Source organism: Muntiacus reevesi, chromosome 16 (genome assembly GCF_963930625.1).
Source record: "Muntiacus reevesi chromosome 16, mMunRee1.1, whole genome shotgun sequence".
NCBI lineage: Eukaryota > Metazoa > Chordata > Mammalia > Artiodactyla > Cervidae > Muntiacus > Muntiacus reevesi.
Genome location: NC_089264.1, coordinates 11,506,896 through 11,533,520, shown reverse-complemented (window position 1 = coordinate 11,533,520; position 26,625 = coordinate 11,506,896). Strand labels below are relative to the sequence as shown.

The window sequence follows — 26,625 nt, the reverse complement described above, 5'->3', positions numbered from 1 at the left end:
ATGGTAGCTATTTGGCAAACAGTCTGATGATAATTTCCCTTTTTTCTCTTTTCTTTTTTTTGCCTTTATATTTCCAACTGACTTAGGTTTCTCTCTAATTATCTGGAACAAGATATAATTTAAACTATAACCAAATATTCATTGAACCCCATCTCTTAACAAAGATCAGATAGATGGGAAAGGTTAAAACAGACATGTATTGAATATTTTTTCAAGTCAGCATTGGAAAAGTTGAATAGTCACTGAGCTAAGCTAAAAAACATTAAAAAAAAAAAATCTTTTAAAAATGTCCTTGTCCAAAAATATTAGAATACTTTTGGGGATATAGTGATTTTGAAAGAGAGTGAGATAAAGCTTACTGTATAAAAAAACACTTAGAATAAAATAATTGGCATCCAAAGGAACCTCCTCTCTTTATAGGGTGTAGTTAATATATATTGTTCCCTTAGAACATAAAGAATTAAGAAAAATAGGAGACAGGGATCTAAGCTAACAAAAGCAAAAATATTAAGAAATATTACAAATACACTAAAAATCAGTAAGACATACATTCACTTAATAGATATTCAGCGACTGTTTACTACATGCCAAGCAGGGTCACATAGACAGCAAATTTAAATTTTTAAAGACAAGGCCTATGCCTCTGAAGAGCTCCAAGTACAATAGAGAATATGGTGATGAGAGCTGTAGTACTGGTAAGTGGACATAAAATACAGGAGTTAAAAAGGAGAAACCCATCTACAGAAAGAAGCCTAAGAAGTAAAACTTGACTTGAGTTTTTAAGGATAAATCACATATACACAGGATAAGAAAGGCTAAAAGGCTCTTCTAAGGAACAGCATGGAAAGGCATAGAAGTGTGAGAAAGAGGTCAGTTCATGAAACGGCGACATGATCAGATGTATAAGTAGATGAACAGGGTACTTGGAGAAGAGATGAGAAAGTTCTGGAAAGACAGCAAGGGACTAGTTTGCGAGGGGTCTTTTGTCATGATGTAAGCTGCCTATTGTCAGAAAGAGCACCGTCCAATATGCAGCTGAGTGAGCTAATTTCACCGGCTTAAGGGAAAAAAGTGGTGGAAAAAGAGAACGGTGCCCATGGACATTTCACAAGCTGTTGCATCGAACAGGTAAGATGAATCTACATAACTATGCACGTCGTCACACAGATAACATATTTTACTTGAGAGTAATTAATGTTTTTAATAACTATGAGTGGATCATAATTATGAAATGTTTTTAGGCAAGGCCAGGCTTGGGGAGGCAGGTCTTGAAGGGCACCCATTACATAGTAAGTTTATAGCATTAAGGCTTCTTTAAGCATCTCATTTTTAAGAGTTAATTTCAGAGTCCCCTCCTGAGAAAAGTAAACACAAAAATAAATCTTGTATGACTGCAAAGCTAAGCAATACATTTTATTGGAAAGTAAAATGTAAAATTAAATCAACTATTTAAGAATGGCAATGGGTCTTTAAAGTTCTTCTGCAACAAAGTGACTTTTAATTCCATCAAGTAGGAAAATTTCAAATCAATCTTTCCAGGATATAACATTGAAAGACAAAACATAACAACTCCAAAGTTCTCTTTCTCTTGCTAAGTAAGTACAAAGCCATACTGACAAATGCACAACATATCCTCTCATAGTTCATGGCCACTGATTTGTTTGTATATTGAACACAATGGTTTGTTTCTTTAATGTTTTTTTTTAAGTAATATTAACTTGTAAGAAAGACTCCAAATTGCCTATGTGAGGAAAAACCTTAAAAGTCAGATAGAATTTCATCCACATGGCTTAAATACATCTTTTAATCTTACGATGTAACGGCAGTCATAAAACTTTTATGCATAGATAACAAATTGGTCAAGCACACAGACCTTCTAAGACATCTCTTTGGATATCATCCCCTAAATCAGGAGTCAGTGATTACCATACTGGAAAAGGGAAAGACTACCCAGTCCAGTATTTTGGCCTGGAGAATTCCATGGACTGTATAGTCCAGGCGATCGCAAAGAGATGGACACGACTGATTACCATTCTATTCTCTATGCTAAGGTGCTCAAGAAAACCATTTTGTACTGAGTGACATATACAAGTGCAGAAAATCTTTTAAAATTTGCATGTTGTTTTGGGAAGCTTTTTAAAAGAAACTGTAAGCCAGTATATGGAAAGTTATAAATGTGGCCCAAGTCTGCCTGGAATTTAATTAGAGATGCCTTCCAGCTGTTGCTAGTGCCTGCAGCCTCTGTTCCCTCTTACTCTCTCCTTCCAGACTGCCATGGAAATGAAAGCTGAACAGCAGTTCTCCTGATGCAAGTTGAGCTGAGTGAGGCTGCCCAGGAAAAAGCGAGGTGAAGAATCAGCCAACTTACTCAATGACCCTGTGTATAAAGCGCTGCAATGTGAAAATCCAGCTGAACTGGGGAGAGCTTCAGAAGCAAAATTAGTGTCAAACAAAAACTTGCATGCTTAACCAGGAGCAAGAACAGCATTATCAAGGTTATGATTAAAGACAGAATGCAGTCTAACGTTTCACTATGTGTAGAGAGATTAAGAAATGCATTAATTATTTTTCTGTTTGTATTCTATCTCCCAAACCAGACACCTATCATAATTAAAGAAGGTCTGTAAATCATTAGTGTTAATAAATATCAAGCCTCTGCATTATAGATTTGCTATTTTTCTCTTTATATAGTAACCCGAATATTCTGTCTTTAGCGCTTATAAATACACACCCACACATATACACACACACATGTCTTCATATACCAAGGCTTAATGCATAGCATATTTGGAGGACACTGATCTGGATCTTTAAAAATAAGGAAGCTTTCAAATAGGCTGAGAAGAGGATGATTTGGTACAATTTTACCTCTCTCACGTGTTTAATCACTTACTTTCCACTGAACTCTCCTCTATTTTCTGCTGTGCCTTTACCCACCTCTTCAAACATTTGTCCCTATCTTGAAAATGCCCTCTCTTTGAACCTGCTACTTTTTAAATTACCACATCTCTCTCTCTTGCTTTTGTTTCAAGGCCAAAGCCCTCATCAGGGTTACACACACTCTTTTTATTTCTATTCCACTGACCCTTTTAATAACCTCTCCAGAATCAAAGCTTTTTGAGTTTGGAGGGGTGAATAAAATGTCTTTCTTCTTAAAATAATGATTTTAAAGGACCATAAATATTGTAATAATAACTAGAACTATCTGAAAAGGACATTTCTCTTCAGGCAAATGTTGTTAAATTAAGTAATCTGCCTCAAATTGCTGCAGACATATTTTTGAATGGCTCATCTAGAATACACACCTCATAAGCCAACAGTGCACTGCAGGGGTTGGGAGATGGAGAAATGATTTCTGTTTATCCTCAGTCCAGCGCTCCGTCCCATTAACAGCTTTACTTCTAAATATGCATGACATTTCCTTTTAAAAATCTTCTGTTTAATGTTTCAAATGCACAGAACAGTCCTGACCCAGCAAATCAATTTCCTAATGTTGAATCAATCTGGCCAAACATGAGTCAGAGTAATAAAGTTCCTCAGGACACTCAGCTATTCGGACATCAGGGACATATGTGAACCTGTGAACAATTTCACAGTCTCAAGGGAGACTGAGTGTTTAGCTTTTATGAATGGCCAGGGTAAGAGAGAAATCACAATAAATTTGTTTCACGTCGTTTTTTAAAATTGAAGTATAGTTGATGTATAATGTAGGTTATATATGTTACAGGTATACAATAAAGTGATTCACAACTTCTATGTTTCATGTCTTATCTTTTTTGAATTTCAACATGTATTAGAGGAACCTCAATTTGCTATCTTTTTTAATTTATATAGGTACAATGATCATGTGTAGCATTTATATACCAATTTTACAGATGCTATATTTCACTTTCTACTTATTTAGTTTGATTCTTTCAGACCATTTAGCAACTATAATCAACACAGGGTTATCTCACCAGAATCTTGTATATGGTTGCACAGTAGCAAATGGTATTTGGTTTCTGAAAATGGAGTCCAAATACAAAGCCAAAGAGCATGGTTTAAAGTTAGAGTATTCCCCACCTTGAATTCTGATTAATTCTTATTTTGGTTAATGTTACTATGATCCCCTGAATAGAATTTTTCCGAAAATCTTCTAGTTTCTCCTGTACTTAAAGCTATGTTCGGACAGACAAAGGATTAATCTCAAAAATATACAAGCAACTCCTGAAGCTCAATTCCAGAAAAATAAACGACCCAATCAAAAAATGGGCCAAAGAACTAAACAGACATTTCTCCAAAGAAGACATACAGATGGCTAACAAACACATGAAAAGATGCTCAACATCACTCATCATCAGAGAAATGCAAATCAAAACCACAATGAGGTACCATTACACGCCAGTCAGGATGGCTGCTATCCAAAAGTCTACAAGCAATAAATGCTGGAGAGGGTGTGGAGAAAAGGGAACCCTCTTACACTGTTGGTGGGAATGCAAACTAGTACAGCCACTATGGAAAACAGAGTTGAGATTTCTTAAAAAACTGGAAATAGAACTGCCATATGACCCAGCAATACCACTTCTGGGCATACACACCAAGGAAACCAGATCTGAAAGAGACACGTGCACCCCAATGTTCATCGCAGCACTGTTTATAATAGCCAGGACATGGAAGCAACCCAGATGCCCATCAGCAGATGAATGGATAAGGAAGCTGTGGTACATATACACCATGGAATATTACTCAGCCGTTAAAAAGAATTCATTTGAATCAGTTCTAATGAGATGGATGAAACTGGAGCCCATTATACAGAGTGAAGTAAGCCAGAAAGATAAAGAACATTACAGTATACTAACACATATATACGGAATTTAGATAGATGGTGGCGATAACCCTATATGCAAACCAGAAAAAGAGACACAGAAGTACAGAACAGACTTTTGAACTCTGGGGGAGAACGTGAGGGTGGGATGTTTTGAAAGAACAGCATGTATATTATCTATGGTGAAACGGACCACCAGCCCAGGTGGGATACATGAGTCAGGTGCTCGGGCCTGGTGCGCTGGGAGGACCCTGAGGAGTCGGGTGGGGAGGGAGGTGGGAGGGGGGATCGGGATGGGGAATACGTGTAACTCTATGGCTGATTCATGTCAATGTATGACAAAACCCACTGAAATGTTGTAAAGTGATTGGCCTCCAACTAATAAAATAATATTTAAAAAAAAAAAAAAAAGCTATGTTCATTCAGGCAGTAAGAAATGTCCATTCTGTCACTAACTGTCTCTTAACTTTTTGTCTTCTTTTCCTTTCTTAATATTATGACTTTTCAATTTCTCATTTCTCATCTGAACAGCTGATTCCCCGGCTATAGAATTAGAGAAATAATAATGAGGCAGTTGCTTTATACCAGGCGTTTTATAGAACATACAAAGGAGAACATATTTTCAGTGTCAGTTTCCAATAACTGTTCTGCAATGAGCTTACCTACAAGCTAGTTATTTTTATAACTTTTATTTTATATTGGAGTATAGTCAATGAACAGTGTTGTGATAGTTTCAGACACAGAGCACTGACTCAGCCATACATATGCATGTATCCAATTTCCTTCAAACTCCGCTCCCATCCCAGCTGCCGTTTGTAGCAACATGGATGAAGCTAGAGATTGTCACACTGAGTGAAGTCAGTCAGCAAAGAGAAACATCATATGACACCCCTTATTTGAAGAAACTAAAAAGAAAGGATACAACCAGGTTGCTGAATGGGCTTCCCTGGTGGCTTAGCTGGTAAAGAGTCCCCCTGCAATGCGGGAGACCTGGGTTCAATCCCTGGGTGAGGAAGATCTCCTGGAGAAGGGAACCATGCCCACTCCAGCAGGCTGGCCTGGAGAATTCCAGGGGGTCTCAAAGAGTTATTGAATAATATTTTCCTTCTGCTCTTTTCTCTGTACTGGGATACTGAAATGGTATTTGATGACAGGAGAAAAACTTGAAAGTCTAACACCTGAAAAGTCTTCTCTGCTGTTTAGACACTGTTGTTTTATTATTATTTTCTATGCGCCTCGATGTCTCCTCCTTTGGGCGTTAGTCTTTCATGCCTTCTCCACTGCAGTATTACAGTGAATGTCAAAGTGCCAGTTGCTCAGTTGTATCCAACTGCTTGTGACCCCATGGATGTAGCCAGCCAGGCTCCTCTGTCCATGGGATTCTCCAGGCAAGAATACTGGAGTGGGTTGCCATGCCCTCCTCCAGGGGATCTTCCCAATCCAGGGATTGAACCCAGGTCTCCCGCATTGCAGGCAGATTTTTCACCAGCTGAGCCACGAGGGAAGTATTACAATACCTCAAGATTATTAATTGCTTTATCTTTAAAAGCTATTATCAATTCTTTAAAAGCATTAAAATGACATCATTATTTGAAAAAAAAACCCACTATAATCAAAGCATTTTTTGAAGAAAAAAGTGTGTTTAAGACATTTAAAAAGTGTGTTTAAGAGATTGGTGACTCTGCAGCATCATTTTTACATTTTATATATCAAGGCCTGTATTCTATATTCTTGAGAGAATGACTGTATATTGAAAAGGTACTATTTGTAGAACTCAGTCAGTAATTCATCTTCCTTGACATGTTGGAAAATTACTCCCAGAGTAGATTAAATAGGTCTGAGTGTCTCAAACAATGGCCCAGGAGCCCTGGAGCCTGAACAGAGGGGCTCTGAGCCTGCATTAGAAGGAAGGGGTTGAGGCTGGGAACTCCCTATAGCAGTTCTGCTTTCATATGTTTTGTATACGGGGCTATTCCATCAAAGAATTCACTTGAATAAAAAGTTCCACGGTTTAAAAAGAAAAAAAAAAAGTCTGTAAAGGACAGAACAAGTTTTTAAGTCCAACAAGGAAATAAACCAATTTACGTATGGCAGACAAACATGCATGAACTGGCCAGCTCCTTGAGGTCAAAAGTAAGTAATGGAGAAGGAGAGAGCAGTGCAGTTCCCGTGTAGACAGCGGGATGTGTACTTAAAACCCTGTTTCTGAGACCAGGGGAAGGCCTCCAGCACTTGGGAAGTGAAACAGCACTTACGTGATAGAACAATGTGGCTTGGCTGCAGTTTCACACAAAGATTTAAAATTAAGAGACTGAAAGGAGGGAAGAGGAGGGACTGGAAAGCCTCTTTACATTCGGCATTCTTTAAGAAGTAAATCATTGAAAACGTTCTTTCCCATCGGTAGGAGATTTTTTGCAGCGCTTGTCCTTAAAATCCAAGAAAGGGAAACCTCCGCTGGTATAACCTTTTGATCTCAGTTGAAGGGGGTTAACTAAGGTGAATGCATGGCAACAGACATTCCTTTCAACATAGCTTTTCTCAGTGTCTGCACAGCTGCTGACTGACTCTTTGGTCCAGAGAAACAACAGCAGAAGTCAGCAGTAATACAACTTACTGAGGTGGTTTATAAGCTATTCAGGAAGAGTTTTACTAACTTGAAGAGCAAAAAGAAGAGATCACCAAAGTGGAAAGTTTTCCTAAATGACTATTTTTCTAAAAATAAAAGCAGATATTCTATTTTTAGCCATTTTAAACTGAGACGCAAAATATGTAAATTAAAAATACTGTATTGCAAAAAGCAAAGCCTTAACATCATAACTCTAAAATCACAGGTGCAGAGCTAAGCACAAAGCATTGTCCAGACTCTAAGGTCTTACCAGTAATCCAAGAGAAAGGGAGAAGCATGTGACTGTGTGATACACTTGACACCTAGTCTGAAGGAGCAGCATTTTCAGCATGATAGAAATAGAGAGGAATATTGAGTTCATACACCAGGTTTTCTTGTCGGTTTCCTTTTTTTTAATCAACCATTTAAGACACTCTAGATGTGCAGGGTTTGTGTGGTTAAGTGACAGGAATGATGAATTCACCCAGTCAGTACCATCCTGCAACAGCCTTGGGGCTGGACAGCCATCCTTGCTCTAGAAAGCCCCCTCCTCCACATTTACCTATGCTGCTTTAAAGGTCTTTCATCTCAAGTATTAGGAAGTGGCTAAACTAGAACTCTGGTGGCCCAGACGGTAAAGCGTCTGCCTGCAATGCGGGAGACCCAGGTTTGATCTCTGGGTCCGGAAGATCACCTGGAGAAGGAAATGGCAACCCACTCCAGTACTCTTGCCTAGAAAATCCCATGGGCTGAGGAGCCTGGTAGGCTACAGTCCATGGGATCACAAAGAGTCAGACAGGACTGAGTGACTTCACTGCACTCAAACTAGAACTCAAATGCAGATCTTCTGACCACCATTTACTAATCTTCTCTTAAATTATACCATAAAATGAAATACATATACATATGTACATGTATATAACATATAATGTATTTATCATATATAATGTGTATATAATGAAAACATACACATTACTGCAATCTGTCAAACATCAAGGAGTCAGGAAGGAAGGAGAATGGAGGAACAGAGGCTACTGTTCATCAGTGGGCTTTGAAGTGTACAAGGTAAGTGTCAAAGTGGTTTCTATAAATTATGACTTTATCTGCCTGAGTGAGAACTTGTTGTTTGTTTCTGTTCTTGTGTTTTTGCTAGCAGCAGAATGAATGACCTTAAAGTTATACTTAAATCATCTTTTTCTTTCCAATCATACAACCCACTTGTAGTCTGCCCCAAAATTCTGTCTGCTCTGTGAAATGTATTCAGAGTTAACCCTCTCTGTCACCCCTCTCCACAGCCCATCATCTCTCAAACAGGTTAGTGCTAAGGTCTCTTTACTAGGTCTCTAGGTCTTCTTGCTGTAAGCCTTATCTCGAGGATCCACCCTCAACACAACTGCCAAGCAATTCTGTTAACACCCAAGCTGGGTCATGTCACCCTCTACTCTCCACTTAGAGTGGAAGTCAGAGTCCCTGCCTTGGTCAGCAGTGCGCGACAGGCCCTGGGCCCCCTGACCACCCTGACCTCACCGCCCCCGACTCTCCCCCGCCCCTGTCTGGTCCAGTCACGCTGGACTGGCCTCTGATGGTGAGCGCAGGAGTGCTCCTGCCATAGGGCGGCCAGTGCAGTTACTGCCCTCCTGCAGCAGACAGGAGACTCCCTCCGCCACCCGCTGACCTGACCTCCATGATACTGCCCTCTTCACCCTTAACGCTTCTTAATTTCTGCCCTGTTTTCTTGCATGCTTTCCTTCACAGGGCATGCTGCCTCGTGTGCATGCTAAGTTGCTTCAGCCGTGTCCCACTCTGCCACCCCATGGACTGTAACCCTCCAGGCTCCTCTGTCCACGGGATTCTCCAGGCATGAATATTGGAGTGGGTTGTCATGCCCTCCTCCAGGGGATCTTCCCAACCCAGGGATCAAACCCGCATCTCTTATGTCTCCTGCATTGGTAGGTGGGTTCTTTACCACTACCTGGGAAGCCCATACTGCCCCCAGCACACTATATATCTGATCTAGATGTGTCTCCTAGGAATAGAATATAAACACCACGAGAAAAGGGAGTTTTGGAGGTTGTGTTGACTGAAATGTTTCCCAGTGCCTAGAACAGTATCTAGCAAAAAGTAGGTGCTTAGTACTGAATGAATGAATAAATGAATTTCAAGGAAATAAAAACAAGAAGCCCAACTAAATCAAGGATCATTACCTCCTGAACTATTTTTGACAAAATAGTCAATGCATAGTTTCTCCCCTACAGAATGTCTAAGGATTTGCATTTAACTCTGGGGATTTCCTTTACAAGACTGAGAAATATTTTTAACATTAACCTCAATGTTAAGCATTAACATTGAGGTTAATGTTAAACATTTAACATTAACATTCACCTACCTCACACATTTGTGATGTGGATTGGTATAAACATTTGCTTCAAAAAAACTCTAAATTACCTATTTTTTTTTTGTTATTGTTATTTTGACATCTGAGATCACTCAGAGCCACACCAGAAAGGAGATCTGCAGGACTTCCTTGGTGGTCCGGGGGTTAAGAATCCGCTTTCCAATGTGCTCTGGAGCCTCCATGCCACAAGCAGAGAGAAGCCAGTGGCTACAGAAGCTACAGAAGCCTGCATGCCACAATGGAGCCTCTACATGGCCAAAGAAGGAAAGAAAGAAAAGCGATTGGAAAAGTGTCATTGTTAGAACCAAATCATTAAATTATTTTTAGCAAATCTCAGACTCCTGATCCAAATGGCTCCATTTTCTTTTAAAGGTAAGTGATGACAATGAATTCCTCAGCTAAGTGAGACTACTTACAACCCTGTAGAAAATTAGGATATACATGTATATGAAACTGATGCCAACTTGATCAAATTCATAGTTTGAGTTAAACAAGACCCCAAAATAAATGTCCACTTTCTTTAGGTTGGCCTTGTAGTAGAAAGGTTCTAAAAGAAAAAAGCAATGTATCAAAATGCCTACATTTCGTAGCACCTTTAATTTCAGGATGCATAAAGTGAGTGCTACATAAATGGTTAAAAAAGAAAAAAGAGAGAGATAAAGATGGTAATAAACAGTGATGGAACATTAAATGCCAAACCTGTACTGTTATCAATCAATGTATTATCAATATGTTATCAGTGTGGCTCTCAGAGGCACAGCTTCAGCATCACCAGGCAGAGGGGCAGCGCTGCGGCATCTCAGGCCCCACCCTAGGTCTTAGAAAGAAAATCTCTGAGGAAGAGCCCAGACGGACGAAAGGAATTTAACAAATTCCCCAGTGCTTAATAACTTGATTAATAATTTAAGTATTAAAAATGCTGAAAGGTAAACTCATAACATTATCCTTAATTTATATATAAAACAAATGAAGAACAAGAATGGACTCCAAAACCAAACTGAATGGGAAAGCCAGTTTGAAATGAGTTCTGCTTCTTAGAATAACTATATTTAGCTCTTTGTTGTCGAACAAGATACTCATTTATTTCTACTCTAAAGATAAGCTGTGCAACTAGCTACACCAAATCCATCCTGTCAACCATCGTGTAATGTAGTGGAAAATCAGAGTTTTGGGGTTGGGATTCTAGTCTCATTACTTACCATGGGACTTTGGCAAAGGCATTTTACTTCTGAGAGCTTGATTTTTCACTTATGTAAAATGTGGATATTATATTTATACACAAATTATGAGACTTAGAGAATATATAGTTTAGAAAACATGTATTATATATTAATACACATATATAAAATGTATATGTGCCAAATAATACTTAATACTTAAGTGCCAAATAAATGTCACATCTCTACTTCTAATATTTTATCTTCAACTAAACCATTTAGCTAGAAAAATGTACAATTGAATTAATTTTATAGCATTACAAAGACATCCAAACAAGACTCAAAGAACTGATTTTAGGTATTTGAACTGATACTTTTAAAGTGTTCAAATAATCTAAATTAAACTTTAATTGATGAATATGAATTACTCAGTTCACATAAATTTATTATACATTTATTATGGCTTTATCTTATGTAAGAACTTGATGTGTTCAAAAGATATAACATAGTCTTTAACCTCATGATATTCAATCTCAAAGATAATTTTTAAGTCTAATAAAGCAATTAAAAACTTCTTGAGTTTTTCAGATCCAAGATTATGGCATAATCTTTCTGTAAATTTCTAATAAATTATAGATTCAGTGAAAATCTTAAAATTTTGATTGTCTATAGTATACATTAATATTATACATTATTATGGCATACATTAATACAATCAATATTATATTATTAGATTATATTATCAAAGAATTGTAATAGACATTGATAATTATAATATTGCAATATATTGATAACTATAGTATAATATAGATTGATAATTATTGATAAATGTAGATTGATAGATGTAACTATAGATTAATGTAGTATAAATTAATAATTTAGAGTTGAGCTCTCAAGTATAGATAACTCATGAATTTTTGCTAGGTAGGAGAGCAGAGAAATTGGGTCAATTAACTTTTTTTCATGCTTTTGTTTGTAGATGCAAGGAACTAAAATTCATTCACATGCAGATGAAAATGATTTTGTAGAGGTTAAAAAATTAATAATAAATAAAAAAAGGGTAAAATTTAAGAATCAAGTGTCTGAGGAGGGAAGGAGCTCTGGGAGGTATATGTCTGACAGATGCAAGTACTTCAATGCCTACTGGAGGAAGGAAAGCAGAAAGTGTGGCTACTGATGCCACTGGGTTCGGAAATTTTGTATTATAATATGAAAGAGAGAATTCACTATTGCTTCTTTTCTCTCAACGGAATTCTGAAGTAAAGTAGTGAGCTGATGAAGGGATATTGGCAGCTTGAGAAGAGAAATCTTCAAGTAGCAGCTCTGCAGGATTGAACAGACTGCACACAGAACACTGGGCATTTCTGTGTGCCTATTCTGGACCTGTGATCATGAATTTAATTTAATCAAATGCTGGCTGTCACTCACATGTCTGCTTCTGTGCCCACCCACGCACTGGACCTTCTCAGACACTGAATGTGGCCAAATTACGCTTCTCCAGTTTGTCTGGACACGGAGCGTGGAACAATCCAGTACTCTCACAGGATCTGTCAGTTTCCCCAGCCTTTTTCCAGGGCTACTTCCTTACCTCCTCCAACAGGTCAGAACAACCAACTATTCAGAAAGCAATCAATGTTATCTCCTCAGCAAGAGGACCGTGACTTAGTCATTATTTTCTGGCTTTTCCCTCTGCCAAGCCCAGGTACTTCGTAGACTGATAAAGATACGATAGAGACATGATACTGATTCATTCTGGTCAGTGGAAAGAAGAGTCCCATTCACTGCTTTAAAATGATCAACAATGTTCTTTGTTGGAAAAAGTTGTGCGCAACATGCCTTTGAATTCTAAGAATTCCATCACTTGTATACTGACTGCTGCATCTTATGTATGCCAAAAAACCTGTTATAAAGGTGTAAACGATCAAAGAAGTAGTGGAGGGGAGATGGGGGACGTAGATAGTTGGGATAGTCGGGATGGATGCAATGGTATTTTCCCAGAGGACAATGAAGAACATTCTAGAAAAGGGAATTCCGCTTAGAAGGGAACAGGGCTTTAAGGGGAATAGCCTTGGTGAGAAAGTACAAGTATCCTGGCAGTGATAAACCAAAGAGGGTATAAACGGGCAAGTGTTAGGAGACTGTAGCAGGATCTTGTCAGAGGCCAGATTTTGAAGGTCCTTATATGAAATGGTTAGGAATTGGGCTTTAGTCTACAGGTAATGGCAGCTTCTAAAAGATTTTAAGCAGGGAGTGGCATAATTTTGACTGTGTGATTTTGACTGAGATTTCACTCAGGTCTTAGCATGTACTGTGGGTTCAAATGCTGCAGGCAGTATAATCATTTAGAGGTAATGAAATAGTGATCATAAAGCACATGAAATTCCAATCACCACGAAGCCTAGAACAAAATCTTAACTCAAAACTCTTTATTGCACACCTGCTGAGTGGCCGTCCCTGGGGTAAGCTAGCATTCAAACATAAATAAGTTATAGAAATTATATTCAAGAAAATGTTTTAAAATTACTGTTGATTGAAGGAATTTGAAATAATTAATCATTGGCCTTTCCACTACCTAATTTTTAATTCTCATTTAGTGTGGTACTCTTAATGTTACTGTTTAAACATACATCTGGCTTTTGCTTGTCACAGGCTTAGCAGGGTTCCAACAGATTCTGCCAAGCATGATGAGAGCAACATGCCAAGCGTGACAACCAACAACAACACATACAACCTCCAAGTGCAGAAACTTAAAAAAAAATAGAGCCCTAATCACCTTCTTGGACAAAAAATATCATACAAAAAACCCTGGTGGATAAAATAGATTAAAATGGAAACATATGGATTTACTTGTAAAGTTTTATACTTATAGATTGAAATTGGAAAAGAGATATGAGTACACATACAGCTTTTGAAAAGAACAAGCAGTCCTTTTAAAGTCAGTATGTGATTAAACATTATGGAGATGTAGCTCTAAATGTAGAGGAATTTTTACTTAAAAATTATATAATACTTGAAGGTTTTCCAATTACTTTCCTCATATGTTATCTCAGCTAATTGCTACAACCTTTGAGATTATCATTACTCCTATTCTATGGATAAAATCATGGAGTCTCCAAAAGTTTAAATTACTCCTTCAAGGTCACAATCTGGACTTTCCTAAATCAGAACTGTATTTCAGATTTCCTCACTATTTTCTGTTATTTCTGCTCTGTCACATGGTCTGCCAGGGGGAAATAAATAATTGTTTATTCATCTTTTCATTCATTTTTCTTCATGCCTGTAGTACAAAGCACTGGATTGGCTGCTATGAAATTTATGGAGGTAATAAATCAGCCTTGCTACTCAGGGGACCAGCGTGTGAATGAGGTGGAAAATCATGCCTAATAAGACAGTAACAGAAAGAATTATGTAAGGTCATCACTGGAATAAATATTTCTGGCTAAGGAATCATGGAAACCTATATAGGGAAGGCGGTATTTCAGCTGTCTTAAGGAGCGACTGGCATTAGGGCCAAGTGAGATAGGGTGTGAATTCCAAGAAGTTGAAACAGTCTGTGCAAAAGGAGGGAGAAAGTCAAGTATGAGACATGCTCGAGAAACAGTGAATCATTCTTTTTGCTGGAGTACAGAGTTTAAAGATAAAGATAAGGCTAAAATTGTTTTCAAAGACTGGGCTAGGGTATTTACAAATTTCATGGCGGAAGGAATGGCGTGATGAAAACAGCAAGAATTTTGTTGAAGCCACGTGAGTTTAGATTCAAATACATGTTCTGCTGCTTGGAAGCTGTGTGAACACCAAAAACTTAACATAATTTCTCTAATTATTCATATATATATAAAATGAGTATATCTGTTAAATATTTGATAAATATTTTTCAAAATTATGAAAGTATTTTACCTTCAAGGTGATGTGAAGGTCAAATGACAGGATGTTTGAAAAGCAACTGGCACAAGGAAGCCCTCAGTAAAAATCACTTTCCTTCCCCATTCTGCGGGAGTCATTGGAACTAAAGACTCCCTAGTTTGCTGTGATATAATGAGTCATGTTTGAGTAAAGCAAAGGTGGTGGGTGAATTAGGGAGAGAGAGGAGGAAAAGCAGGAGGGGCAAAAAGTCTTTTTTGCAATAAAGCACACAGGGAATGAATGTCTCAATGAAGTTACATTCCTGGGAATATTTAATATCTGGAATGAGAAAAGAACATTGCAACACTCTAATTATATCAAAGTAAAACACAGAAAAAGACTACATAAAATGAATTCCATAATATGGCTATAGTAAAAAGTCCAAATGAAACTAAACTTTGAAATAAAAAGTTTCCATGCTGAGCTCCTGTTAGAAGCAGGAGTTCCAAGCCTTTTGGTTGCTCCTGTGTATTTGATCTCTGGGAGAGGTCATGTGGATGAAACAAAATGATCTGAACTTCAGCACCTGGATAAATTTACACCTTACAGGACAGCTATTCAGGAAACTCATCAGATTTACCTGAATAGGAATTCACTTCAAAGGGTGTCTTTTTAGAAAGACTCATTTATAAGTAGGGTCTTTGATCATAAGGGTGTGCCGATGGCTTACGTGACCCTGATTCTACTGTCAGGAAAATCCATATGGTAAAACAGGAAGAAACAGCTATTTGTTGAATGGTGTCATCTATTGAGTCATTCTTTTTGAAATGGATACTGAGGTTTTTAAAGCCACCCTGTCCATTTGCTGTTACATTCACTTTCCAAAGCCAAAGTGTTTCTTCCAAACTTCTCTAACTACAAACATTTTTCTAAATGTTTATGTATTATTTAAATATTTATGAATGCAATAAGTGAACTCTTAGTAACTGGTACTTATTGTGTACTTTTAGGACGCATAACACTATTTAAAACTAGGTCTTGGATAAAAGAAATGGATGGAAGAAGCATGCATGATCCTTGATGTTTACAATCTAAGTGTGTGTGTGGGGGGGTGGATATGGTGTGTATGTACCACATGTCTATGAAATGGAACAATCAAGAAACCTTTGCTTTCGTGAATCTTTCTCCCGTGAAAGTGAGGCAGGCTGGGTCCTGGGACTCTTTGCTGCAGTGCCGCAATGTTTTGTACCTGGACACACCTCTCTTCAAGCTACAAAATACAAAGAAACAATATAGGACTAAGAATAACTGCGTGTTTGTGCACCTGAGGCAAATTCTGCACAAAAAGATACAAAAAGACCAAAAAAAAAAAAACCCACACAACCCCACCAAAACTGCCATTTCTGAAGAGCCAGGAGCAAAAACAGGGTACTGCGCATGTGCCTTGCACTCAGTACCACAAAGGGGCGGGCAAACCATCTAAGCCCCTCCTCCAGTCTGACCCCCTCCGCTGGACACGCCCCTACCTTCCATCCATATAAGGAATAAGCTCCACCCTCTCCTTGGGGGAGGAGCAATGGAAGCTGTTACTTATTTTGCTCCATCCTGCAGCCAGCACAGGAGCCCCAGTAAAGCCTTGCCGGAATTTCTTATCTGGCCTTTAGTCAATTTCTATTGACTGGAGAAGGCCGAGAATTCTGGTTGGTAATTCAATTACTCTTTCAAGGTTTGAAATACTGGGGTAATTGTGAACTGACAATTTCATATCTGAAAACGATAGTTTCTAAATTACTGGAAGATACATTCCCTTGCTGCTACAGCCCACTACAAAAAGCCAACACAGATCCTGTCTTCCTGGACCAAACCCCCGGATCTCTTGACTGTGCCTGACTGTACAGTGTGGCTGCAGTAGTTGGCTATGGACAGGGAGGAGGCCCCGCTCAGTCAATCTCTAGAAAGAAGCTGTAGTTACAATTTGACACTTATATTTCCTAAGTGATCATCTGGAAAAATTCCCACCATGCTTTTCAGCTTCTTTTATTTCAGTCTTCACCAGAACTGCAATCTTTCTCCAATGTTTCCAATGTATCTTTCACTCAGATTCTAATCTCACTGTATATCACTGTATATTCTCTTCTCTGATTAAATCCTTCTCCCCTCTTAACTCCTTTCCAAAGAGCCTTCTGTTACTAAAAATCTGTCATTAGCAAAATCCTCTATGAGCTCATCTCTTTCCTGGACATTCCTTCCATCTTTTGCTCTGGCTGATTGCTGGCTATCCTCTCAATTTAGGAAGGTTCTTTTACCCACGGGCCAATTATCAAGGATTCTGAAGCAGGGATTGGGTATCCTCCTAGTTCCTCACTGGCACTTCTACATGGTTGGGCTCCTATTTCTTTTTAAAGGCTCAACTTTTTTGAAAAGTCAGGCAACAGATCAGAGGCTCATTATCTTTCCTATTATGGGCTTCCCCGGTGGCTCAGTGGTAAAGAATCTGCCTGCTGATGCAGGAGATGTGGGTTCCATCTACCTGGAGAAGGAAATGATGACCCACTATTGTATTCTTGACTGGAGAATTCCATGGACAGAGGATTCCGAGGGGCTACAGTCCATGGGGTCACAAAGACTCAGACACAACTTAGAGAACTAAACAACAACAGTCTTTCCTGTTGGAATCCTCCAGTTCCAGGCCCTGCCTCTTACTGCTGTCAGATTCCAGCCACTGGCTTACTGTGCTCTTTAATACAATTTCTCCCATGGTTCTTAATGGTTGAAATATTCACCCAAGTGATCCATCAACTCCATGTTTTCTAACGCCCGGCCTTCACTTCCAAAGCGTCATCCTCCATCTCACAATTCTCCTATCATTTCTAAAATGCATTTCTTCAACTATCATTATCTACCTTTCCGGTTTTCCAAGTTGACTGTAGTGTCCTCACTTCAATCCTAGACAGACAATCCATTGACCCTGGCACTTTTTTAGAGAATATAAGCCGCTGATAGTCTTCCTCTTTCCCTTGCCAAGTTTAGAGTCTAAAGACCCACTATATTCACTTGGCAAAGCTCCAGATCTAGTGAAATCCACCTCTTCAACAGTGCTTCTTCTGCTCTCACACAACTGAACATGGTGCAAGAAAAACAAGCGAGGACTGGTCCCTGTTTAAATTTATGACCGCAGATCTCCAATGAGTTCTCATCGCTGCCCAGGGTTTTTACGGCACTCCTCTACTTAATTCACTTTCTCACTCTCCTAGAATATTTTCTGTCTTTAAACCTTAAGATTCTCATTCTCATCTAATGACCTCATTTATTATTTCACTTAGAATAATCAGAAGAGAACTACATCATATTCTCCAAAACCAAATCCTTCAACTTCTTTGAATCTGTACATCCATACCCTCCCTTCTTTCATATTAAAATGAATGAACTAGTAAAGAATACCTTAGGCAATTTGGAAGAAGAACAAATAAAAGGACTTACATTCCAAATATCAATATTTATTATAGAGCTACAATAGTTAAGGGAATGTAGGATTGGCAGAAGAATGGACAGAGATTAATGGTGTAGAATAGACTCCAGAAACAGACCCAAATACATACCTTTTCTGGTTTATAAAAAAGATGACACTGTAGTAAAGTGGAGAAAGTATATTTTTAATAAATAGTGTGGATTGAGTTTACATATGGAAAACAGTTTGAATCCTGATTAATACCATATTAGAAATTAATTCCAGATGAATTATATATGTAAACAGAAAGAAAACTATAAAAATTTTTTAAAAGACCATTGTAATGATCTTGATTTAGTCAAAGATACCTTAAACAGGACATCAATAAAAATATTATAAATAAGCCTACAATAAATTAAAAACCCTCTGTTCATCAAAAAACATTAAGAAAGTGAAAAAAACAAGCCACAGAATGGGAGAAGTCGTTTGCAATTCAAATATCTGACAAAGGAATGGAATATAAAAATAACTACTACAAATCAATAAGGAAAAGCAATCACCTAATGAAAACTCAGGCAAAAAATCAGATACAAGTAAATATTTAGTCCATAAAAATATGAAATATGCTCAATTTCTTCAGTCACCAGGGAAATACAAACCAAACCATAATGGTATACCAGTGCATAATAACCAGAACGACTAAAATGAAAGAGATACCAACCAATGTTAGCTATAATGTGAAGCAAACAAACTTTCCATCACTAATGACAGTATATGGTGGCTAAGCCACTTTGGGTAAGTGCTGGGAAGTATCTACAAAAACTGTATATATATTACAATTACCCAGTAATCCTGCTTTTTGATAGATACCCTAGACATATACAAATATATTCACCAAAAATATATGCAAGTATGTTTATGGCTGCACTATTAGTAATGGCCCAACACCAAAACAACCCACATGTCATTCAGCAGAATGGAAGAATAAATATAGTATATTTATATAAAAGAACACTATTCAACGATGAGAATAAGTGGATTATAACTCCAGCCAACAATATGGATAAATTTTACAACAAAATGTTAAGAAAAAGAAGCCAGACATGAAAAAAAATACCTTTTCTACAATTCTATTTATATGAAGTTCAAAAAGAGGCAAATTTAATCTAAAGTGCTAAAAGCTGGGTCGTGATTACCCTTGGCAAGTCACGGGGGTTGTTTTTTTTTTTAATTAATTTATCAAATCAAATATCCTATTACAAATACACATTATTTGGTTTATCTTTACATTTGTTAAATGATCATCATGGTATTTCAAGTGGGAAAAAATGAATAACAAAATAGTCAAAACACAAAAGTATTGCCAAATATATATATTCAGCTAAGATTGCCAGTCTTTTCAACTCTAAAGTCTGCATGAAACACATCTAAATTTTGCAAAATTTATAACTCTCTTCTGAGACCTTCATTATATTCTCTTTAAGAAGAAATGATGTCATTGCTATATGTCTTTATTTGAAAAACTATTTTTTTAAAAGGTGGGAAAATTGCTTTGAAATAAATCAAATGTAGGCAGCTGCTTTCTCAATCAACCTTTGTATCTCCAGTCTAACTTTGAATACCTACAGTGTTGTTTCTCAAAGCCCAGTATACAGAACGTCTGCATCACTCTCTCTCCTGGAATCGACTGCCACATTCACTCAACATAGGGATAACAATAATAATCACCTCATAGAATTGTTGTAAAGATTAAATGAAATAAAAATGCACTCTCAGAACACAGTAACTGCTCAGTAGATGCTAGTGTTTAATATTAACACTCAGTTTATATGAGGATCATTATTAGAATAACTGAATATGTTTGTTAAATTACTATTAATTTCTGGGCTCAACCCCAGACCACTGAAGCTGGAAGACCATACTTCAGGTACTAGCAGTCAGGCTGATTCTTTCTGCACAAACTTGAGGGTCACTGTCCAGAGATTAGGCTTACTTCTTTGCTCCTCACAGTTCCAATATAGGGATCTGTACACAGTGAATGCTTATTGACAGGCTGGCTTATGTTCAATATTGCCAGTCTGATATGATGTAAATTGTTAAAGAAATTGGAATTTATCATAGGTATGTGCAGTATAAGGGAACAGATTTTCACATTTTGACTCGAGCAAAATATAAAGGGAAGATTATTTTGTTAATAGTATCAAAAGTAGCTCCAGCTTCAATCACTTAAACTCTTCCTTCATAAATGTGACAGTCTTTGAATTCTATCATATTCCACATAACCTGTTCTTTCCCTTAATGTAATTCAGTTAATTTAGGTTTTCTATTAACTTTAGAGGATCCAGAAATCATAGAAAAGTACTCATGTAGAGGACAAATGACCATATTTTCTGGGCTTGCATTATGAATATTAGACCCAGAACTAGGCTTCTATATCCACTTTCTTTCTTACATCTGTGTTCATTTAAGGAAGGTTCCAGCAATTTGTCTAGAAGGAGAACTGAAAGTGCAAATGTCTTCAACTGTTTAATTCAAACAGAAATTTAAGTCAAATCACACTAGTTATTTGAACTTTTTTTCTATAAAACAGTTACACAACTTGTTACACTGAACAGAAAAATTTAATAAGGAGAATAAATCTTTTCCTGAAATGTTTGCATTGAAAAGACAGGAGAGTCAACCTTTGACAACAAAGAAAAATGAGAATTTATTTTCACCTTGACTTCTGTTTCATGTCATTAATTAAACATCAAGATTAAAAGATAAAACCTAGGTATTTTATCAGTGCAAGATAATGCTTGCTGCTGCTATTCTTTGGTGAAAAAAAGTCTTAAATGCTCTATTGTGAAAGATAAATTAATACCATTTAGGTATATGTTTTTCAATTACTCTTGGCTATCTGAATAAATCCAAATTCTACAAATTTAGTCGAAGAGCTTCAGGGAAGCATTTACAACAAGTTTATTTCAAAAACCAAATATAAGGATGTTTGGATTAGACATAAAGAACTTGACCCCAGGCCATCAGATGGACTTGTTATTTTCTAGCCAACAGTCTGCTACTTTATAAATACCAAATGCCCCTGACTTTCTGATGCCACAGTTAACCTTTAGAATGACTCCGAAGTACAGTGAGTCTTCTTTACTCTCACTCTCAAGACAGGAAATGATTGCATTTTTTTTTTTTTCTGGCAGTGATGCTAACTTCTGACAGTTTGCTAAGCAGTGGAAATCAGGTAGTAAGCAAAAGTCTCTGCAAGACAGAGATTCCTACAAAATAGTCTTTATTTTTCCAATGGATACTGGCTACTCTTATAGGAACCAATTCCAAGAACAACTTCACTGAAGCAAGCCTCCCCTGAAACTGAAATCACAAGACTCATTCACTGAAACCTCTAAGGCTTTTCTTCTACCTCTGTCCAGTGGTGGCTAAACCTCTGGGTCTCCTAGTTTATCTCCATTCCACAGGCTGAATTTGGACAAGCAAACTAGTTATAGTAACCTATATGCGGACAGGATAGAGTGAAAATATGAATATGAGTGAACACCCCAATTAGGAGATTTAGCTATTTAGCAAATAACAATAATATTAAAAACAGTTTCTTAAGCATCCAAATAATCTGATTTTTCTTAGAGTTAATCAGAAAATTCCTAGACACGTGAGGTACAACTGGAAAACTTCGGATGAATTTTAACTCATACTGAGCATTTACCACTGTAATTTCTCCCATTTTGAGAACTGCCTTGGTGATTACCTACTGCCTTCCCTAATGATCTTGTAACAGAAAATTACCTATCAAAGACCCAGGCAGAGTCCCATGTACACTGGTCAGATTTTACACTGCCTTTCATATGTTTCTTTGCCCTTCTTCTCTCTGTGATTACCTGTGGCTTTGATTAGTCAGTTCTAGATTTACAAATAAACCAAGAGTCCAGAACAATTTCGATCTGTTTCTGTTATCAGTGATGGTGACTAGAAACTCCAACACCTGAAACAAAATCTGAGCAAGCTCAAAAGCCAAAATCCATTTAGAAAAGAACACTTCCGGAGATCTCTGGTTGGTAGGTGGGAGTTTATAAGTTCTGATCTCATTTTAAAACTCTGAACACACTTCCCAGCAGACTCTGAGAGTAAGGAAAATGAGACTAATCTAAGTGAGGAGACTTTCAGATCATCAACAGGACATCCATTTTAATACCCACCACAGCTAAATGCATTTTGCCCATCCATTCATGCACTCATTCATTCATTTAGTTTCCCATATTTACTGCAACTCCATTAAGTTAGGAGCTGCATCTTAATCAACTGCTTAAGATATCTGCAAAGAATAAAGTAACACTTACTTTCCAGTAATAAACTGACTCCTGGACGGTGTGCAAATAGGCTGGACATAGTAGTTCTCCAGTTTAACTCCTTCGGCAGCAAGCTTGTCAAGAGTGGGAGTCTTTATCTCTGATCCATGGTAACCCACATCTCTAAATCCCTGATCATCCGCTAGGATGAAAATGAGATGGGGCTGGGACACGGCGGTTACGCTGGGCTCCAGTCTCTCTCCAGTTTGAGCTCGCAAAGCCCCTTCTTCCTCCTCCTCCAAGCCCTGGCCCCAGGACAGGTAACCGTAAGTGAGGAGGCTGAGAACCCAGAAGCCTGCCAGCGCCCCCATGGCTAGCATCTTTCTGGGCCAGACCCAGGTCTGTGGAGAAGGTGGCGGAGGCAGAGGCCCCGCGCAGCCCCTGCGGGCCATTCACTCTGGTCCCGGCTGAGACTCCAAAGCAGAAAAACGCACCCCGCGCCGCCGCTGGCGCACACATGCACGCAGGAGGAACAGACTCTACAGGCGGTGGAGGGGCTCCACCTGGAAAGAAGTCCTGTCCTCTCGGCTGTCCCCACGTCCAACAACTTTAATCTTCTAGAAGTGGTGGCTTAAGGGATGGGACGTGTGGGAAAACAAGGAGTCGCTTTTCTCCATCAAATTGCACTTCCCCCCCTCCTCGCTCCCCAAAGTAGCTTCCACACACAAAAAAATCAAAGCCTCCACCCAAAAGTTCCCAAGAGGAAAACAAAAAAATCAAGTAAGGAACTGAGAATCACCTTGAGCAGGAACTACTCGTGGCCAGAACTTTTCGCCCTCGAGGTTGAGGAGTTGAGGAGGGTCTTGAGGAGGAGTTGAGAGGCGCGCGCACTGATGGATGTGGGATCGGCCGTCGGTCTAGCAGTCCCCTCAGCTGGAAAGTGCTGGGAAGCTGAAGCGCCGATAAAAAGCACCAACCCAGGCGGATAAGGAGCTGCAGGCAGTGAACTGGATTCCGGATCACTTTCTCCACTCTTTCAGGGCTCTCCGTTGCTCTTTCCTCTCCCAGGCGCTTGCCAATCTCCCAGACACTCACCAGGCGGCCAAAGGAGGAAAAAAAACACCCCCCCTTAACCGATCTCCCTCCACCGTTGACCACCCCTTCTTTGTAGGAACGTCTCCTCGGCCCTGGAGCGCACGGGGACGCAGATCGGTCCCCGACCCCGCGCCTGCTCCGCGCCAAGCCCCTTGGTCCCCGCGGGGTTGGCGCACCCGCGGAAGCGCTGCGAGCTGCGTGCGTTTGGTCAGCGAACCAACTTAGTTTTGGCACTCGGAGTTCTTTGCTGCCTCCACCCTCTTCTCTCTCCACTGAATCACAGAACCGTACTTTCTGCTTCAGCTCCCCCAGGAAGAGGGGGAGGGGTGAAGTCGGTTTAGAGGTTCGATCTTGCCTTTTTCCCTTCCGGGAGGAGGATGGAAGAGGTAGGGGAGGCTTTGCCAGAGAGACAGGGCTGCTCGCTGCTTGAACCCTGCGGGATCCTTCCATCCTCCCGAGAGGGGAAGACGGCTGCGGGAATGGAGAAGAGGGAAGCAGGCGCTTTTCCTCCAGGGTCTGCAAATCAACATCCCGCTCACCCATCCCGAATGCTGCGCCTGCAAACTTTTCCTAGCTTCTGGAGGGAGTGAGAAAGGAAGAGCAGGAGAAACAACAAAGTGCGCAGATACACTCTTTTCTGGTTTTCCTTTACTCGCCTCCCCCTCCCCCAATTTTTCCTATTTCTTTTATCCCCGCCCCTCTCTCTCTCCTTTTTTTTTTTTTTTCAAACAGTCGCGACTAAAAGTTGAATTTCCTTTGGCTATTGCTGGCCTTAACAATCTGACTTCCTGATTAGCGTCTCTCTACGTGAAGATACTGAAATCGCCTTCTCCTTCTATCTCCCCAAACTTACCCACAGCTGTCTCCAGCCAAGAACTTGGAGAGGAAGAAGAGTTGCAAGTTTCACCCCCAGGAACCACGAGGCCGGTCTGCACTCCTGCGGTAAAGAAACCACCATTTCCCATCTAGAAATTCGGGGAACTCTGCCCTCTCCCCCCCCCCCCCTTTTTATAACTGTGGAGTAAAACAAAAGCTTGTCTTGATTGTGAAGATACGCCTGCTTTTACTCGAGTCGTGTTTTTAAAGCCCTGCTCCAAGACAGGAAGGGGATTTATAGTATATAATGGGGAGGCAGTCAATTCCAGGAACCACTGAGACATACTTTCCCCCTCCCCAAAGTTATTTGTTGGGCACCTACTGTGTGCTGGCACATAAAATGTCAGATTCTCTTTGTTTGCTAGATATAAATCTAAGTTTTACTTAGCTATTTCCGTATTTTTATGTATTTATTTATTTACTTTATTGAAGTATAATTGATTTACAGTGTTATATTCCATCATGTTGCTAAAATTCCTGTTACATTTCGAGGCAAAATGTGTAAAATGGAAACTTCACACCTTTGAAACTTTCTGTGCTCCATGCAGTTAATATTGCGAACACGTGTAGCCTTCCACTAGGCTGTTCTGTTCTCTGAGGCCACTCTGGTTAGTCTGTGGAGAGATGGGCAGTTTTAGAAGACTGCTTGGGAATGTGATCTTAGCAAGTCTGTGAGTTAAATCACCAAATTTGTAATGAGAGGACTGAGTCTTGGGAGGCTGAAAGCACTGTGAGGTGATGCTCCTGGCTCTGTGGGCCTCATCAGGTGCTTCAGCAGAAAAGAGGCAAATGAACATTCAGGTCAATCCACTACTTTTAGTTGGGGAGAGTCAGTGATATAACATAAGAAGTGTCTATGTTGCTACTGCAAGAGGAAGGGCTATTTTCAGTTCAGATTTCAAGCAAGAGTAAATAAATGTTCAGTTCAGTTCAGTTCAGTTCAGTCTCTCAGTTGTGTCCGACTCTTTGCGACCCCATGAACTGCAGCACGCCAGGCCTCCCTGGCTATCACCAACTCCCGGAGTCCACCCAAACCCACGTCCATTGAGTCGGTGATGCCATCCAACAATCTCATCTTCTGTCGTCCCCTTCTCCTCCCGCCCTCAATCTTTCCCAGCATCAGGGTCTTTTCAAGTGAGTCAGCTCTTCACATCAGGTGGCCAAAGTATTGAAGTTTCAGCTTCAACATCAGTCCTTCCAATGAACACCCAGGATTTATCTCCTTTAGGATGGACTGGTTGGATCTCCTTGCAGTCCAAGGGACTCTCAAGAGTTTTCTCCAACACCACAGTTCAAAAGCATCAATTCTTTGGCACTCAACTATCTTTATAGTCCAACTCTCACATCCATACATGACTACTGGAAAAACCATAGCCTTGACTAGACGGACCTTTTAACAAATACCATGTACTGACCATAGTACTCTATGTACTGATAAATACACACACATATATGCTCTAAATATTTATATAGTGTTTTACACTCTTTACCTCCTCTCCTCCTCCACCAACCTTATAAGGAATTTACCCATTCAACAAATATTTGAGGACTTGGTCCAGTGCTACAGGCTGGAAACATAATGGTGAACTAAGTCTGGCATAGCTTTTATTCTGAAAAGTGTTAGTCAGTCATGTCTGACTCTTTGTAGCCCCATGGACTGTAGCACGCCAGGTTCCTCTGTCCGTGGAATTCTCCAGGCAAGAATACTGGAGTGGGTAACCATTCCCTTCTCCAGGGATCTTCCCAACCCAGGGAGCAAACCCGGGTCTTCTGCATTGCAGGCAGATTCTTTACCCTCTGAGTCACCAGGGAAGCCCCATGTGAAAGTGTCAGTCACTCCTATCTGACACTTCGCGACCCCATGTACTGGACCGCAGCCCGCCAGGCCTCTGCTCTAGTGGAACTTAAATTGTGGTGGGGAAGAAATATACTGATAAACTAATCATCACCAAACTCTAATGCCTATTATTCTGTGGTATTCTGTATAGCTATTCAGATAAGTATTCAAAAGTGAAGAAACACTTCAAAGAAATTTTAAACGAAAGAAAGGTGCCTTAGACTGGGTGTGAGTAGGGTGGTACAAGAAATGACCTTCAAATTGAAGGAGATG

General features: G+C 39.3%; 1 protein-coding gene across 2 annotated transcripts in view; it reads right to left on the bottom strand.

The window, feature by feature from the left end:
- The window catches only part of ARSJ (arylsulfatase family member J), an 80,887-nt gene extending 56,632 nt beyond the window's left edge, over positions 1-24,255 (bottom strand). Inside the window, exon 1 of one of the 2 annotated variants that reach the window (XM_065907116.1) lies at positions 23,344-24,255. In XM_065907116.1, coding sequence (XP_065763188.1) covers positions 23,344-24,182 — 839 coding nt within the window. In that variant the 5' untranslated portion in view covers positions 24,183-24,255. Of the gene's footprint in view, positions 1-22,595 lie in introns of both variants that reach the window. The other variant, XM_065907118.1, reaches the window with a different exon arrangement.
- Between the last annotated feature and the right edge of the window lie 2,370 nt (positions 24,256-26,625).